This window comes from Oncorhynchus masou, chromosome 2 (genome assembly GCF_036934945.1).
Source record: "Oncorhynchus masou masou isolate Uvic2021 chromosome 2, UVic_Omas_1.1, whole genome shotgun sequence".
Classification (NCBI taxonomy): Eukaryota; Metazoa; Chordata; class Actinopteri; order Salmoniformes; family Salmonidae; genus Oncorhynchus; species Oncorhynchus masou.
The window spans coordinates 25,067,172-25,082,772 of record NC_088213.1 but is presented as its reverse complement, the minus strand read 5'-3'; the positions used below and the strand labels follow the sequence as shown (position 1 = coordinate 25,082,772).

At 45.5% G+C, this 15,601-nt stretch overlaps 1 protein-coding gene across 9 annotated transcripts in view; it reads left to right on the top strand.

Annotated features, from left to right (window-relative positions):
- The window catches only part of LOC135557272 (adenylate cyclase type 2-like), a 73,553-nt gene that overhangs the window by 50,664 nt on the left and 7,288 nt on the right, over positions 1-15,601 (top strand). For 8 of the 9 annotated variants that reach the window (XM_064990467.1, XM_064990487.1, XM_064990475.1 and 5 more), the window contains 16 exons: positions 1,840-1,951; positions 2,507-2,634; positions 4,673-4,831; positions 5,067-5,199; positions 5,302-5,490; positions 5,733-5,773; positions 6,521-6,580; positions 9,377-9,454; positions 9,800-9,869; positions 11,714-11,811; positions 11,973-12,057; positions 13,419-13,556; positions 13,778-13,882; positions 14,161-14,345; positions 14,635-14,749; positions 15,128-15,286. In XM_064990467.1, coding sequence (XP_064846539.1) covers positions 1,840-1,951; positions 2,507-2,634; positions 4,673-4,831; positions 5,067-5,199; positions 5,302-5,490; positions 5,733-5,773; positions 6,521-6,580; positions 9,377-9,454; positions 9,800-9,869; positions 11,714-11,811; positions 11,973-12,057; positions 13,419-13,556; positions 13,778-13,882; positions 14,161-14,345; positions 14,635-14,749; positions 15,128-15,286 — 1,855 coding nt within the window. The remainder of the gene's footprint in view (positions 1-1,839; positions 1,952-2,506; positions 2,635-4,672; positions 4,832-5,066; positions 5,200-5,301; positions 5,491-5,732; positions 5,774-6,520; positions 6,581-9,376; positions 9,455-9,799; positions 9,870-11,713; positions 11,812-11,972; positions 12,058-13,418; positions 13,557-13,777; positions 13,883-14,160; positions 14,346-14,634; positions 14,750-15,127; positions 15,287-15,601) is intronic. The other variant, XM_064990493.1, reaches the window with a different exon arrangement.

Sequence of the window (15,601 nt, the reverse complement as noted above, 5' to 3'; positions counted from 1 at the left end):
GAGGGAGCCGATTTGTTGACCAAATTAAGGTCAACACAGCAACACTCTTCAATCTTCTCAGTAGCCTGACAAACTGACATTTGTAACTACCTGGTTGATTTGTTGATACGTTTAGGCTCGTAATAAATATGATTTCATAGAAAAGGAAGGACATTTAAACTGTCTGATATGAGAAGGCCTTGTCAAGATCAAGGACTGTATCATGTGCTGCTGTGGCTCGGCTAGTGATGAATCCTCATTTAAGCCCTTTGGTGCTACTGTGAATTATAGCCCAACCACCTCCCCATTTGATCCTTGTAATGACACAGACATGCTTGTCATTAGACATGTTCTTTCCAAGGAAACACCTGGATGTTGTCAGTCAGAGTTACTGGGCGGCCATGGTTCTCTGGTCTGCCTAGCGAGCAATAGGCTAACGTTAGTTACTTTAATGAGGACTGACCTTGGCAGTAGTTAGCTCTCTGAGCCCTGGTAATGAGGCAGTGATTAGGCTGTGGCAGCTGAATGTGTGGTGGCCTGGGTCAGGTGCTCTGTGTGGAGGATAGGGTTAACAACAAGCTTATAGCACTTCCAATCAGTGTACAGTGCAGTGCTTCCCCTGTGATTTTTTTTTTCAGGAGCTGTGGCAAAGTTAGCATTGTGGGAGGGGGGGGAGTGTTAGTGGGGGTGGCCAATGACAAACGTTTTAGTGGTTGTCCTCTAGGCTACAGACAATTTATTTTATGTTTTCATTTTATGTTTTTGATTTCATGCAATTCTATACATTTTGTCATGGACGGAGAGAACATTTTACAGTTTTAAAGATAGTTTCCTGCAATTTGTTGAACACATTTTTGTTTACTACATGATTCCATATGTGTTATTTCATAGTTTTGATGTCTTCACTATGATTCCACAATGTAGAAAATAGTAAAAATTAAGAAACCCTGGAATGAGTAGGTGTGTACAAACTTTTGACTGGTACTATATATATATATATATATATAATAAATTATAAATTATTATTTATTTATTTTATATATATATATTATTATAAATTATTATTTATTTATTTTATATATATATATATATAATTATTTATTTATTTTATTTATTTATTTTATATATATATATATATATTATAAATTATTATTTATTTATTTTATATATATATATTATTATAAATTATTATTTATTTATTTTATATATATATTATAAATTATTATTTATTTATTTTATGTATATATATATATATATATAAATTATTATTTATTTATTTATTTATTTATTTTATATATATATATTATAAATTATTATTTATTTATTTTATATATATTTTATTTATTTATTTATTTATTTAATCATATATTTTGGAGTGGAGGCAACAATGCTGCTACATGAATATAGGGAAAACACTGCTGTAGTTTGTCTTAGAGCCAAACCCCTTAGCACGATCTCCCTTCAACTCAGTCTTCACCTCCTCTCTAGCCCCATAGGATTACTGTTTACCCAGGATAGGACCTCCAGCTGTAATCAGTTATCCCCACTCCATTTCAACACCCCAGGAGTCAACCGTTATCTGACAATGACAGCCTTGTTTAGTAATACAACAACATCAGAGGGATTAATCAGTGTAGCGGCCAGCCCGGCCGTACAACAGGTTTCATTATGACACTGATGTCTTGACCCCATATGTCCTGAGTCGGTCGTGATCAGTAAGCATGAAAAGCAAGAAAATGCTTGGAAACTATGTGCAACAGGGAGGGACCATCTAAACTTGTCCAATAATGAATACTTCTTGTTTTATTTTGCACGCTGTGTGTCGTAATGAACACACCCTTGGCTTTTCTCTTTTTGCAGTATTCTGTATGCTGACATTGTGGGCTTCACCCGATTGGCTAGCGACTGTTCTCCGAAGGAGCTGGTCATCATGCTCAACGAGCTGTTTGGGAAGTTTGACCAGATTGCAAAGGTGAGTTAATAATTTGTAAGATTTGCACCTTTAGTTAAATTAACACGGACTTTTCAGCTTTTATTTAAAATTTAGCTAAATTTTTACGTTTATTACGATAAGACTGCAGTGTGGTAATGCATAATCCACTTGTTATGTGTCATTAATCAGTACTTGCTTCATCATAATAAATCAAATAATAATATTTGTATTTTATAGAGAGCGTTTCATGACACAGATCATCTCAGATACTTAAAAACAAGTACATGTAGTTCTTGGGCTGGACACGTATGGATGTGTTTTGTGATTGGTTCTTCAGGATAACTTCTGATACCTTGTTTGTGTTTATGCTAAATCCAGTTGACATGTCTGCTTATTTATTTATTTATTTATTTATTTAACCTTTATTTAACCAGGAAGGGCTCATTTGAGATTTAAAATCACTTTTTCAAGAGCGTCCTGGCCAAGATAGGCAGCACCAAGTCATTACAAAAATTACAGACAAACAACATGAAAAACTACAAGTAATCTACTTCTTAGATGGTCTATGTGGTATTTTTCTGTTTCATTCTTTAGGAGAACGAGTGCATGAGAATCAAGATTTTGGGAGACTGCTACTACTGTGTGTCTGGTCTGCCTGTCTCCCTGCCCATGCATGCCAAGAACTGTGTGAAGATGGGTCTGGACATGTGTGAGGCCATCAAGTGAGTTCAGAGGAGCCCCAAGGCCTTCTGGGGGGAAGACAATTACTTAAACACCTTCTGGTTAGTTCCAGGACTTTAGCAACTTGTATTCTCATTAGATTGTGAGATAAATAGTGTAGAGTAAATAAAATGTGTTAGTCGGGTAGGGAGGGTAGTGTTATTGTATAATGCAAGGGGGACCTTCTGGCCTAAGTAGTAGGTGTTGATATGAGTTGTGTGGGTCAATGATGGTTATGAGAGTGAGTTAGTTCTATAATCAGGTGTTGTGGAGGACTGGAGGGTCTGTCAAAGGAAGGCTTTATCATGGCTCCTCTCTGCCCTGTTGGACAATCAAATCACATTTCATTTGTTACATGCTTCGTAAACAACAGGTGTAGACTAACAGTGAAATGCTTACTTAAGGTTCCTTTTCCAACAATGCAGAGTTAAAGATAAATTAAATACAAATTACAAATAGTGACACAAGGAATAAATACACAGTCCATAACAATAACGAGTAAAAATAACATGGCTATATAAATGAAGTACCAGTACTGAGGCGATGTGCAGGGGTACGAGGTAATAACATTGCTATATACAGGAAGTACCAGTACTGAGGCGATGTGCAGGGGTACGAGGTAATAACATTGCTATATACAGGAAGTACCAGTACTGAGGCGATGTGCAGGGGTATGAGGTAATAACATGGCTATATATAGGAAGTACCAGTACTGAGGCGATGTGCAGGTGTACGAGGTAATAACATGGCTATATACAGGAAGTACCAGTACTGAGGCGATGTGCAGGTGTACGAGGTAATAACATGGCTATATACAGGAAGTACCAGTACTGAGGCGATGTGCAGGGGTACGAGGTAATAACATGGCTATATACAGGAAGTACCAGTACTGAGGCGATGTGCAGGGGTACGGGTAATAACATTGCGAAGTACCAGTACTGAATAACATAACATGGCTATATACAGGAAGTACCAGTACTGAGGCGATGTGCAGGGGTACGAGGTAATAACATGGCTATATATAGGAAGTACCAGTACTGAGGTCGATGTGCAGGGGTACGAGGTAATAACATGGCTATATATAGGAAGTACCAGTACTGAGGCGATGTGCAGGGGTACGAGGTAATAACATGGCTATATATAGGAAGTACCAGTACTGAGTCGATGTGCAGGGGTACGAGGTAATAACATGGCTATATATAGGAAGTACCAGTACTGAGGCGATGTGCAGGGGTACGAGGTAATAACATGGCTATATATAGGAAGTACCAGTATGAGGCGATGTGCATGGCTATATACAGGAAGTACCAGTACTGAGGCGATGTGCATGTGCAGGAAGTACCAGTACTGAGGCGATGTGCGAGAGGTAATAACATGGCTATATACAGGAAGTACCAGTACTGAGGCGATGTGCAGGGGTACGAGGTAATAACATGGCTATATACAGAAGTACCAGTACTACCAGTACTACAGGAAGGCGATGTGCAGGGGTACGAGGTAATAACATGGCTATATACAGGAAGTACCAGTACTGAGGCGATGTGCAGGTGTACGAGGTAATAACATGGCTATATACAGGAAGTACCAGTACTGAGGCGATGTGCAGGGGTACGAGGTAATAACATGGCTATATACAGGAAGTACCAGTACTGAGGCGATGTGGAGGGGTACGAGGTAATAACATGGCTATATACAGGAAGTACCAGTACTGAGGCGATGTTGCAGGGGTACGAGGTAATAACATGGTTATATACAGGAAGTACCAGCACTGAGGCGATGTGCAGGGGTACGAGGTAATCGAGGTAGTTATGTACTGTACATATAAGGAGGGGTAAAGTTACTAGGCAATAGTATAGATAATAGACTGTAGCAGCAGCGTATGTGTGGCGTCATTATGCATGTGTGTGCATGTTATGACAAGAAGGAAATAGTTGATTTGTTCACCTGGCTCTGATGTCAAAGCAATAAGAAGGAATCCCAGGGAAACCTAAATGAACACACAAATACACACATCTGACAGATTCTGATCCCGCTCCTCAGACAGGTCCGCGAGGCCACGGGTGTGGACATCAACATGAGAGTGGGCGTTCACTCCGGCAACGTGCTCTGCGGTGTGATTGGCCTCCGCAAGTGGCAGTTTGACGTTTGGTCGCATGACGTCACCCTGGCCAATTATATGGAGTCTGGAGGCTTACCTGGGTAAGTTAGTAGTTGAGTTAACCATGTATGGTAAATCTCTAATCCTAATGGTGGCATTTTTAAAAATGTATTTTACCTTTTATTTAACTAGGCAAGTCAGTTAAGAACAAATTCTTATTTTCAATGACGGCCTAGGAACAGTGGGTTAACTGCATTAATTATTAAGTTACTAGTAGTAACCTAGTCCTAGTAAGTCCATTTTACTAATAGTAACCCCCATCTTTGTTTTGATCAGGCGTGTCCACATCACTGAGGCCACCCTGAAGCACCTGAACAAGGCCTATGAGGTGGAGGAGGGGAACGGTGGGCTCAGAGATGCCTACCTGAAGGAGCTCAACATACAGACATACCTTGTCATCGATCCTCGGGTGAGCTACTTCATTTAATGTATTACCTCCAGAATCCCTGACAAGGGCCTTATCTGTATATGTGAGACTGTACTCCTCGTTAACGTGTGTGTGTGTCATCAGTCTAAGAACCAGGCTCTGAACAGCCACAGCATGCCCAAGCTGCGTGTGAATGACGGGCTGAAGATGCGGGCGTCAGTGAGAATGACCCGTTACCTGGAGTCCTGGGGGGCCGTCAAACCCTTCGCCCACCTACAGAGCAGAGAGGGGTACACCCAAGACACCATGGTCAATGGAAAATCACGCTGCAAGGTGAGTGACGGCTGGGGGGCCACTGCATTATAACTGATGAAAAGATTACCAGACATACTTCCTCTAACAGAAATAGTCCACTTTACACATCAAGCATAACAGGTTGAAATGTAATGCTACAAGCATCACTATTTCCTGTGGATGACTGTTGCGACTGTTGATGGCATATTTACATGCTGCCTTACTACTTGCTGTTTTACGCACGATGTGTCTAACAACAGTTGTTTTAAAAATGTTTCTAGGACATCCCTCTGCGCACAGCTCACTCGAAGATCACTGAGAGGTAAGGAAGGCCAAGTCTGAGAACGCAGAGAGGATGAGTTCATTTGTTTATATGTTGTTTAACAAGAGCCCTGAATTGACGTCAGACTCTCCTTACTGGATTGGTATTCCTGCTATGCATCAGTCTGTTGATACAGTGGCTGTTTATGGTTGTGGAGGTGTATTTGGGAAGCCAGTTCTTTTTTTGAATTACCAAATGCAAACAGATCAGTGACTGTACAGTAAATGTTAAGCAATTTGTAAGTCCACTTAATGTTACACGTATTGTATATAAAACCCAAACACATTTACTTTTTATAAGGTCATCAATTTTGGTCGCTTCGGGCTTAGAAGTGGTCTCTTTTTCCTCATTACTGACAAAAGCTGAACCACGTGAGTGCAGTAGACAGGACAGTGAAATAAGACAATTGCTCTGAAAGACCTTTTGTCTCGGCTGTGGTTCTAGTGGACACCGATACTGTGAATGGACACTTAAGAGGAACCGGCTGTGTTGCTTCCGATGTGGTCGGTGGCCCTTCCTATGTTCTTTCAAGAACAGTCCCTCTTCATGTCATGTTTAATAAAAACAAAATAGTTTCTTTATTCAGTTACAATACAAGCTTTATTAATATTTGATCCATTCTACGGAGACAGACATTTGTTGTTTTAGCACACATGAATCCTCACATACAACACACAACAGTCCCATACAGCGACAACGATGTCACCATGTTGAATGTGTCTATCTCTCACTGTTGGTCCCTGACAGCTTTGATGAGTCTGTAGAGGAACCCTTCTCCTCACCCGCCCCTCCGCTCAGCACCTATAAGTGAGTGGAGCCAGCATGGCTCACAACGCAACTGCTCCCTTCTGAGTGGAGGAGGAGAATCTTGATGTTTCACAGCACCATTAACCTCCAACCCTTCTTTCTGGGTTAACACTCCTCCCTACCCCCCCATCCTGCCTAGAGCTGCCTCCCTCTTCTGTATAACAGGGCATCACAGGGATTCCCACGCCTTTACAAAGCAAGCAGGGCATAGTAACCACTCCCTAGTGTTTAAAGTGTGTCTTTTTGTTTTCCCACTGGAGTTATGTGCTGTTATAAACACCCTGTGTGTGTCTGTCTGTCTGTGTGTGTTTCCTTCCCGGTGAGGCATGGGTACTGCTGGGAGACTACTGTTCAGTCACCAGAGTTAAACTAACACACACAACATCCTGCACATACCCACACTATAGAATGAATGACACACACACCCCTTCTCTCTGTTTCCACTAATGCTGAGAATGGCCTAAACCAGTTGCCTCCCTGCACAGCACACTGGGACTGAATAACCTGCATGACCTTGGCTGGTTTACCAGCATCCATCCATTTGTCTGTCTGCGTGTCGGTCGGTCTGTCTGTCTGCGTGTCGGTCGGTCTGTCTGTCTGCGTGTCGGTCGGTCTGTCTGTCTGCGTGTCGGTCGGTCTGTCTGTCTGCGTGTCGGTCGGTCTGTCTGTCTGCGTGTCGGTCGGTCTGTCTGTCTGCGTGTCGGTCGGTCTGTCTGTCTCTGCGGTGTGTCGGTCTGTCTGTCTGCGTGTCGGTCGGTCTGTCTGACCGGTCGGTCTGTTGGTCTGTCTGTCTGTCTGCGTTCGGTCGGTCTGTCTGTCCATCGGTCGGTCTGTCTGTCTGCGTGTCGGTCGGTCTGTCTGTCTGCGTCGGTCGGTTTGTCTGTCTGCGTGTCGGTCGGTCTGTCTGTCTGCGTGTCGGTCGGTCTGTCTGCGTGTCGGTCGGTCTGCGTGTCGATCGGTCTGCGTGTCGATCGGTCTGCGTGTCGATCGGTCTGCGTGCCGATCGGTCTGCGTGCCGATCGGTCTGCGTGTCGATCGGTCTGCGTGTCGATCGGTCTGCGTGTCGGTCGGTCTGCGTGTCGGTCGGTCTGCGTGTCGGTCGGTCTGTCTGTTGGTCTGCCTGCGTGTCGGTCAGTCTGCATGTCAGTCGGTCTGCGTGTCAATCGATCTGTCTGTCTGCGTGTCGTTTGGTCGGTCTGTCTGCGTGCCGGTCGGTCGGTTGGTCTGTCTGTGTGTCGGTCGGTTTGCGTGTCCGTCTGTCGGTTGGTCTGTCTGTGTGTCGGTCGGTCTGCGTGTCCGTCTGCCGGTCCGTCTGCAAGTTGGTCAGTCCATCTGCGTGTCTGTCTGCGTGTCGGTTGGTCTGTCTGCGGGTCGGTCTGTCTGCGTGTCAGTCTGTGTTGGTCGGTCTGTCTGTTTGTCTGTGTGTCGGTTAGTCTGTTTGCGTGTCGGCGGTCGGTCTGTCTGCTTGTTGGTTGGTCGGTTGGTCTGTCTGTCGGTCTGTCTGCGTGTTGGTCCGTCTGCATGTTGGTCAGTCCGTCTGCGTGTCTGTCTGTGGGTCGGTCGGTTGGTCTGTCTGCTGGTCTGTCTGCGGGTCGTTCTGTCTGTCTGCGGGTCGTTCTGTCTGTCTGCGGGTCGTTCTGTCTGTCTGCGGGTCGTTCTGTCTGTCTGCGGGTCGTTCTGTCTGTCTGCGGGTCAGTCGTCGGTCTGTCTTGTCTGCGGGTCAGTCGGTGTGTCTGTCTGCGGGTCAGTCGATCTGCGTGTTGGTCGGTCGATCTGTGTGTCGGTCAGTCCGTCTGCGTGTCGGTCTGTCTGCGGGTCGGTCGGTTGGTCTGCGTGTCGGCCAGTCTGCGCGTCGGTCTGTCTGACTGCCTGTCGGTCGGTCTGTCTGACTGCGTGTCGGTCGGTCTGTCTGACTGCGTGTCGGTCGGTCTGTCTGTCTGCGTGTCGGTCGGTCTGCGTTTCGGTCGGTCTGTCTGCGTGTCGGTCTGCGTTTCGGTCGGTCTGCCTGTCTGTCTGTCTGTCTGTCTGCGTGTCTGTCTGCGTGTCGGTCTGTCTGTCTGCGTGTCGGTCGGTCGATCTGCGTGTCGGTCGGCGATCTGCGTGTCGGTCGGTTGGTCTGCGTGTCGGTCAGTCTGTCTGTCTGCGTGTCGGTCTGCGTTTCGGTCGGTCGGTCGATCTGCCTGTCTGTCTGTCTGTCTGTCTGTCTGTCTGCGTGTCTGTCTGCGTGTCGGTCTGTCTGTCTGCGTGTCGGTCGATCTGCGTGTCGGTCGGCGATCTGCGTGTTGGTCGGTTGGTCTGCGTGTCGGTCAGTCTGTCTGTCTGCGTGTCGGTCGATCTGTCTACGCGTCGGTCGTCTGCGTGTCGGTCTGCGCGCCGGTCGTTCTGCATGTCGCTCAATCTGTCTCTCTGTGTCAGTCGGTCTCTGTGTCAGTCGGTCTCTGTGTCAGTCGGTCTCTGTGTCAGTCGGTCTCTGTGTCAGTCGGTCTCTGTGTCAGTCGGTCTCTGTGTGTCGGTCTCTGTCGGTCTCTGATTTGACGGTGTCTGTCAATGTCTGTGGGTGTCTCTGTCTGTCTGTGTGTCTTGTCTGTGGTTTCTGTGTCAGTCGGTCTGTCTGTCGGTCTCTGTCTGTCGGTCTCTGTCTGGTCTGTCTGTGTTAGTCGGTCTCTGTCCTGTCTGTCTGTCTGTCTGTCTGTCTGTCTGCCTGTGTCTGTCGGTCTCTGTGTCTGTCTGTGTCTGACGGTCTCTGTCTGTGTGTCAGCTAGTCTACCTCTTCCTTATTGTCTGAGGGTTTTACAGGAACAAGTCCCAGAAGAGCAAGTTTGATGAGGAGCTGCACAATGAGATGACCACCACCATCGATGAGCTCAGCAGCAAGTGAGTCTCTATAGTCACTAAATAGTCAAAAGACATTCTGAGATTAGTCACTAGGTAGGACCACAAACTTAAGCCTAAACTCAGAATGAAGGGTCTAATGTTATCTAATCTTCCGAGCCACTCAGAATGAAGGGTCTAATGTTATCTAATCTTCCTAGACACCAACATATCCCTTGAGAAATGTCTTATTTAGCCAATTGGGAATAATATTGACAAAGACGAGTCAACTTCATCTGAAAATGTATTTTAGATATTGAGTTGTAAAAATAGAGAGCTCGCTCTCACATACACCAACTCACTCTTTCACACTCTCTTCCTCACGCTTTCTCCCTGTGTGACCTCCAGGCAGTGGGTGAAGTCTGAGGAGATTAGCAGTCTGGCTGTGTGGTTCCCTAAGAAAGAGCTGGAGAAACAGGTGAGTCTGTCTCAGAGCTGTCTAGACACTGTTGAGAGGAGCATTGCTGTCCTAGTATACACTGTAGTAGTTACATCTCCACAATGAAAATCTCTAGAACCTTATAGATACAATGTGAAGAAATATATCAGTTGTCTCTGGAATAACTACATGTAACTACCAATTAACATATTCTATGGTCTCTATACACTGTGGAAAGGAGCCTTACTGTGCTAATATACAACAGATACATCTGTACAATGGCAATGTCAAGAGCCGTTATGTAAGATACAGTATAAAGAAAAATATTTGTACTTGAAATTTTAATTCCTAACCCTTACAACATGTTAAATGTTATATCAGAATCTATTTCTACACAGACCACACATGTTCTTAGTGCTTTCTGAAAGTATTCAGACCCCTTTCCTTTTTCCACATTTTGTTACAGCCTTATTCTAAAATGTATACATTTTTCCCCTCATAAATCTACACACAATACTACATAATGACAAAGCGAAAAAACAGGTTTTTAGAAATTCTAGCACATTTATTACATTTTTACGTAAGTATTCAGACCCTTTTCTATGAGACTTAAAATTGAGCTCACATGCATACTGTTTCCATTGATCATCTTTGAGATGTTTCTACAAATTATTGTAATCCACCTGTGGTAAATTTAATTGATCCCACAGTTGACAGTGCATGTTAGAGCAAAAACCAAGCTATGAGTTGAAGGAATTGTCCGTAGAGCTCCGAGACAGGATTGTGTCGAGGCACAGATCTGGGGAAGGGTACCAAAAAAATTCTGCAACATTGAAGGTTCCCAAGAACACAGTAGCCTCCATCATTCTTAAATGGAAGAATTTTGTAACCACCAAGACTCTTCCTAGAGCTGGCCGCCTGGCCAAACTGACCAATCGGGGGAGAAGGGTCTTGGGAGGTGACCAAGAACCCGGTGGTCCCTCTGACAGAGCTCTAGAGTTCCTCTGTGGAGATGGGACATCCTTCCAGAAGGACAACCATCTCTGCAGCACTCCACCAATCAGGCCTTTAGGGTAGAGTGGCCAGACAGAAGCCACTCGTCAATAAAAGGCACATCATAGCCCGCTTGGATGACACATGACAGCCTGTCACATCTGGAGGAAACTTGGCACCATCCCTACGGTGAAGAATGGTGGTGGCAGCATCATGCTGTAGGGATGTTTTTCAGTGGCAGGGACTGGGAGACAAGTCAGGGTTGAGGGAAAGATGAACGGAGCAAAGTACAGAGAGATCCTTGCTGAACCTGCTCTAGAGCGCTCAGGACTTCAGACTGGGGCGAAGGTTCACCTTCCAACAGAACAACGACCCTAAGCACACAGCCAAGACAATATAGGAGTGGCTTCGGGACAAGTCTCTGAATGGACTTTTGTGGCCCAGCCAGAGCACAGACTTAAACCCGATCGAACATCTCTGGAGAGACCTGAAAATAGCTGTGCAGAGACGCTCCACATCCAACTTGACAGTGCTTGAGAGGATCTGCAGAGAAGAATGGGAGGAACTCCCCAAATACAGTTGTGCCAAGCTTGTAGCGTCCTACCCAAGAAGACTCAAGGCTGTAATCACTGCCAAAGGTGCTTCAACAATTTTGAATAAAATTACAAACATTTCTAAAAAACAGTTTTTGCTTTGTCATTATGGGGTATTGTGTGTAGATTGATAAAGAAATATATTTTCTAATCAATTTTAGAATAAAGCTGTAACGTAACAAAATGTGGGAAAAGTCAAGGGGTCTGAATACTTTCCGAATGCACTGTACATACTGTAAAAACTGTGTTCTTAGTATTTGTGAGAGGTTCAAACATGACTTCTTCTGTCCTCCCCAGTACCGAGCCATTGATCTGCCCATGTTCAAGCACTACATCGGCTGTGCCACCTTCATCTTCTTCTGCATCTTTGTGGTTCAGATGTTTGTGACAAAAGAGTGAGTGATTTGTGTCTATAAGAAACACATTTCTCAACCGCTATTGCCAGGTACGGTAGTAATAATAGCTTTCCTCTTAAACCATGGAACAATAATGGCATGACAACCAATATTTGAACTTTTGGAATTCAGTGTTGGATCTTTCCCTTCCCGTCCCTCAGTTCCAAAATGTTGGGAATGTCATTTGGAGTGCTGGCCTGTGTCCTCCTGTTGACCTTGGGCATCTGTTTCGCAGGTCACCTGCAGGTCAGTGGGAGTTTTAGGCTTAGGTCACAACAAGCCCTATTTCTGGACAGGGCAAGGCTTAGTTGACTGTGTGTGGGGGTGGGGTACTGTGTGTGTACTGTGTGTATTTCTTACTGTGGCAGTGGAAACATGCTTTCTGCCTCGGTTTTATAAGCTATTCCATCTATCCCTGTTTTTTTTCCAATCTATCCCCGGGAAGCTGTACATTGCTGTTATTGGCCATTAACAGCTGGTGCATACCATCTCAATGCCATGGTGCAGACAGACGGGCAGTGTAGTTATTACATTCACTAGTCAGAGATACACCGAGTGTACAAAACATTAGGAACACCTTCCTTCTACCATACCCCATTCAAAGGAACTTAAATATTTTGTCTTGCCCATTCACCCTCGGAATGACACATACATAATCCATGTCTCAATTGTCTCAAGGCTTAAAAATCCTTCTTTAACCAGGTCTCCTCCCCTTCATTTACAATAATTTAAAGTGGATTTAACAGGAAACATCAATAAGGGATCATAGCTTTCACTTGGTCAGTCTATTTCATGGAAAAAATGTTTTGTACACACTTTGTACACTCAGTGTTTTATCCTGTCTTTCTGAAAATAGACTGAACATTCAGTGATGCTGTGTTAGTAAGTCACACATTGTCTCAACATGGAAGATGTCATCAATGTCACATGCTCGCGTATCTTAATGCTCACTTATCCCCCACCCCCCGCTTATAAACACTCACCTGTCCCCATCTCCCCCTCCTATCCACTCCTCCTCTACCATGCATTTCACCCCCCATATACACACTCATCCCTTCCCCTCTCCCCCTCCTATCCACTCCTCCTCTCCCATGCATTTCACCCCCCCCATATATCCACACTCACCCCCATACACCTCATCCCTTCCCCTCTCCCCCTCCTATCCACTCCTCCTCTCCCTCATTTCCCATGCATTATCCACTCCTCCTCTCCCCCCATATATCCACACATTTCACCCCCCATATACACCTCATCCCTTCCCTCTCCCCTCCTATCCACTCCTCCTCTCCCATGCATTTCACCCCCCATATACACACTCATCCCTTCTCCCCTCTCACCCCCCTCCTATCCACTCCCCCTCCTCTCCCATGCATTTTACCCTCCATATACACACTCATCCCTTCCCCCTTTCCCCCTCCTATCCACTCCTCCTCTCCCATGCATTTCACCCCCATATACACACTCATCCCTTCCCCTCTCCCCCTCCTATCCACTCCTCCTCTCCCATGCATTTCACCCCCCATATACACACTCATCCCTTCCCCTTTCCCCCTCCTATCCACTCCTCCTCTCCCATGGCTGGATGCCTCGCTCCCCCCACCCCCCAGCGCTTGTTTCCGGAGAAGTTGTCGTCCTGCCAGTGGCTGCCTGCTGTGTCCGAGGCAGTGGTCAAGAGGCCATGTGTGCGCCTCCCTCTGGTTACTATCACCACTGCGGTCATCATCATCCTAGCAGTCTTCAACCTGGTAAGTTAACGCAACAACTCACTGATTAAACATAGAACAGAATGCCATCACGTGCACATGCAATTACATAAACTTGTAATAGCAACAAGAGCATTAGCTTCTCATTGTAAGAAGAACATCAAGTCATCAACAGACATGCCAATAACACATGCTTCACAGCTTTTTGTTTTCAGTCAGACCCACTTAGCGGTTAACTATCAGTCAAATCTGGTTCCCTCTAGTGCTTCATCCAGACGAAGTCACCATGTGATATCAATGGTAACCCTGATCTGATTCCATCTGACAACTCCAGTGAGCAACATCCAGACACCCTGTACTACCTGCCAGTGAGTGATGCCTACAATATCCCTCACTAACAGGTCTTCTGTAGCTCAGTTGATAGAGCACGGCACGCTTGCAACACACAGTTATGAAATTATGCTTTCAATTTCAGTGTTTTTATTGTTGTTTGCAAATATATACTCAGCCATTTCACATAAAAATAATAAATGACAAATAATAAACATTGAAATTAAGAACTGGAACTTTCCATTGGTGGTTTTCATTGTCTCCTCACTCACTCTCCCTCTCTTTCTCTATCCATCTCTCGCTTTTTTTCTCCCAGTACTCTGTGTTCAGCTGTATCCTGGCTCTCATAGCTTGTGGAGTGTTCCTGAGGGTGAGCTTTGAACTCAAAGTGGTCTTCCTCACCCTGGCCTCCACAGCCTACTACATCATCATCCTCAGCGCCAAGGCTGGTCTCTTCAGCTGCTATGGACAAATGCTTTACAACCAACTCAATGAAAACAGGTACTATATCATGTGTTGTGTACCAGGCCTGGGGTAGATTCAGTGTTCAATTCAGGAAGATTTTCAGGAAGAAATAAATCATGTATATATATAATGAAGTCATTTCTGAAAATTGCGCATTTGTTTTCTATGAAGGTTGTTATAATTCATTAATTGAATTTCAATCCACTTACTGAATTGACCCCAACCCTGTTCTGTACTGTGCATAAAACACCTGGTATTGTATCCAGCCTGGTTTATACTGAGCTTTACTTTAGATGACTTCTAACCCCTGAGCTCTGTGTTCCAGAACTGAGGACTCTGGGACCATCCTGAGAGCGTTGGGGCTGGTCAAACACCCTGAGGTGATGAGCTGTATTTATATCACCTTGTTCCTGGTCACCATGCTCATCATCTCACAACAGGTCAGTACATGTTCCTTCCTCTTCTTTGTTGGCCCTCTCTTCACCTACCCCCCCCCTCTCTTCACCTACCCCCCTCTCTTCACCTACCCCCCCTCTCTTCACCTACCCCCCCTCTCTTCACCCACCCCCTCTCTTCACCCACCCCCTCTCTTCACCCCCCCCTCTCTTCCACTACCCCCTCTCTTCACCTACCCCCCTCTTCTTCTTCACCTACCCCCCCCTCTTCACCTACCCCCCTCTTCACCTACCCCCCCTCTCTTCCCCTACCCCTCTCTTCCCCTACCCCTCTCTTCCCCTACCCCCCCTCTTCCCCTACCCCTCTCTTCACCTACCCCTTTCCTTTTACTACTAAATGACCACATCACTTCTGTCCTGTAGAATGAGTCATGCTTCCGCCAGGACTTCCTTCTGAAGAACAAGAACCGTACGGAGCAGGATGAGATCGAGACCAGGGAGAACCTGAACCGCCTGCTCCTGGAGAACGTGCTGCCGGCCCATGTGGCTGCGCTGTTTGTTGGGGAGAATAAAAAGAACGAGGTGGGATTCCTCACAAACACTTTACTTACTGAGAAGTACAAGGTAGGAGTCCAGGATGGATGACTGGTAGTCGACTGAGTCCAACTCATCCTTCCCTCCTCCTCCTCCTATCTGCACTGGGGTCCCATCTCCACTGGCCTGCACTCACTAAAGCTTAGTGGGAAACACTTAGTTGTGGAATTGTTTGGATTGACCCGTAAATGGTTTATTATGATTTCCAGTAGTGTGGTGAAGGGATGGAACCCCCAGGGTAAGGACGGTCCCACTTCTATGGATCATTGTACCGTATATCAGTGCCTGTCTCACCCCACCTAC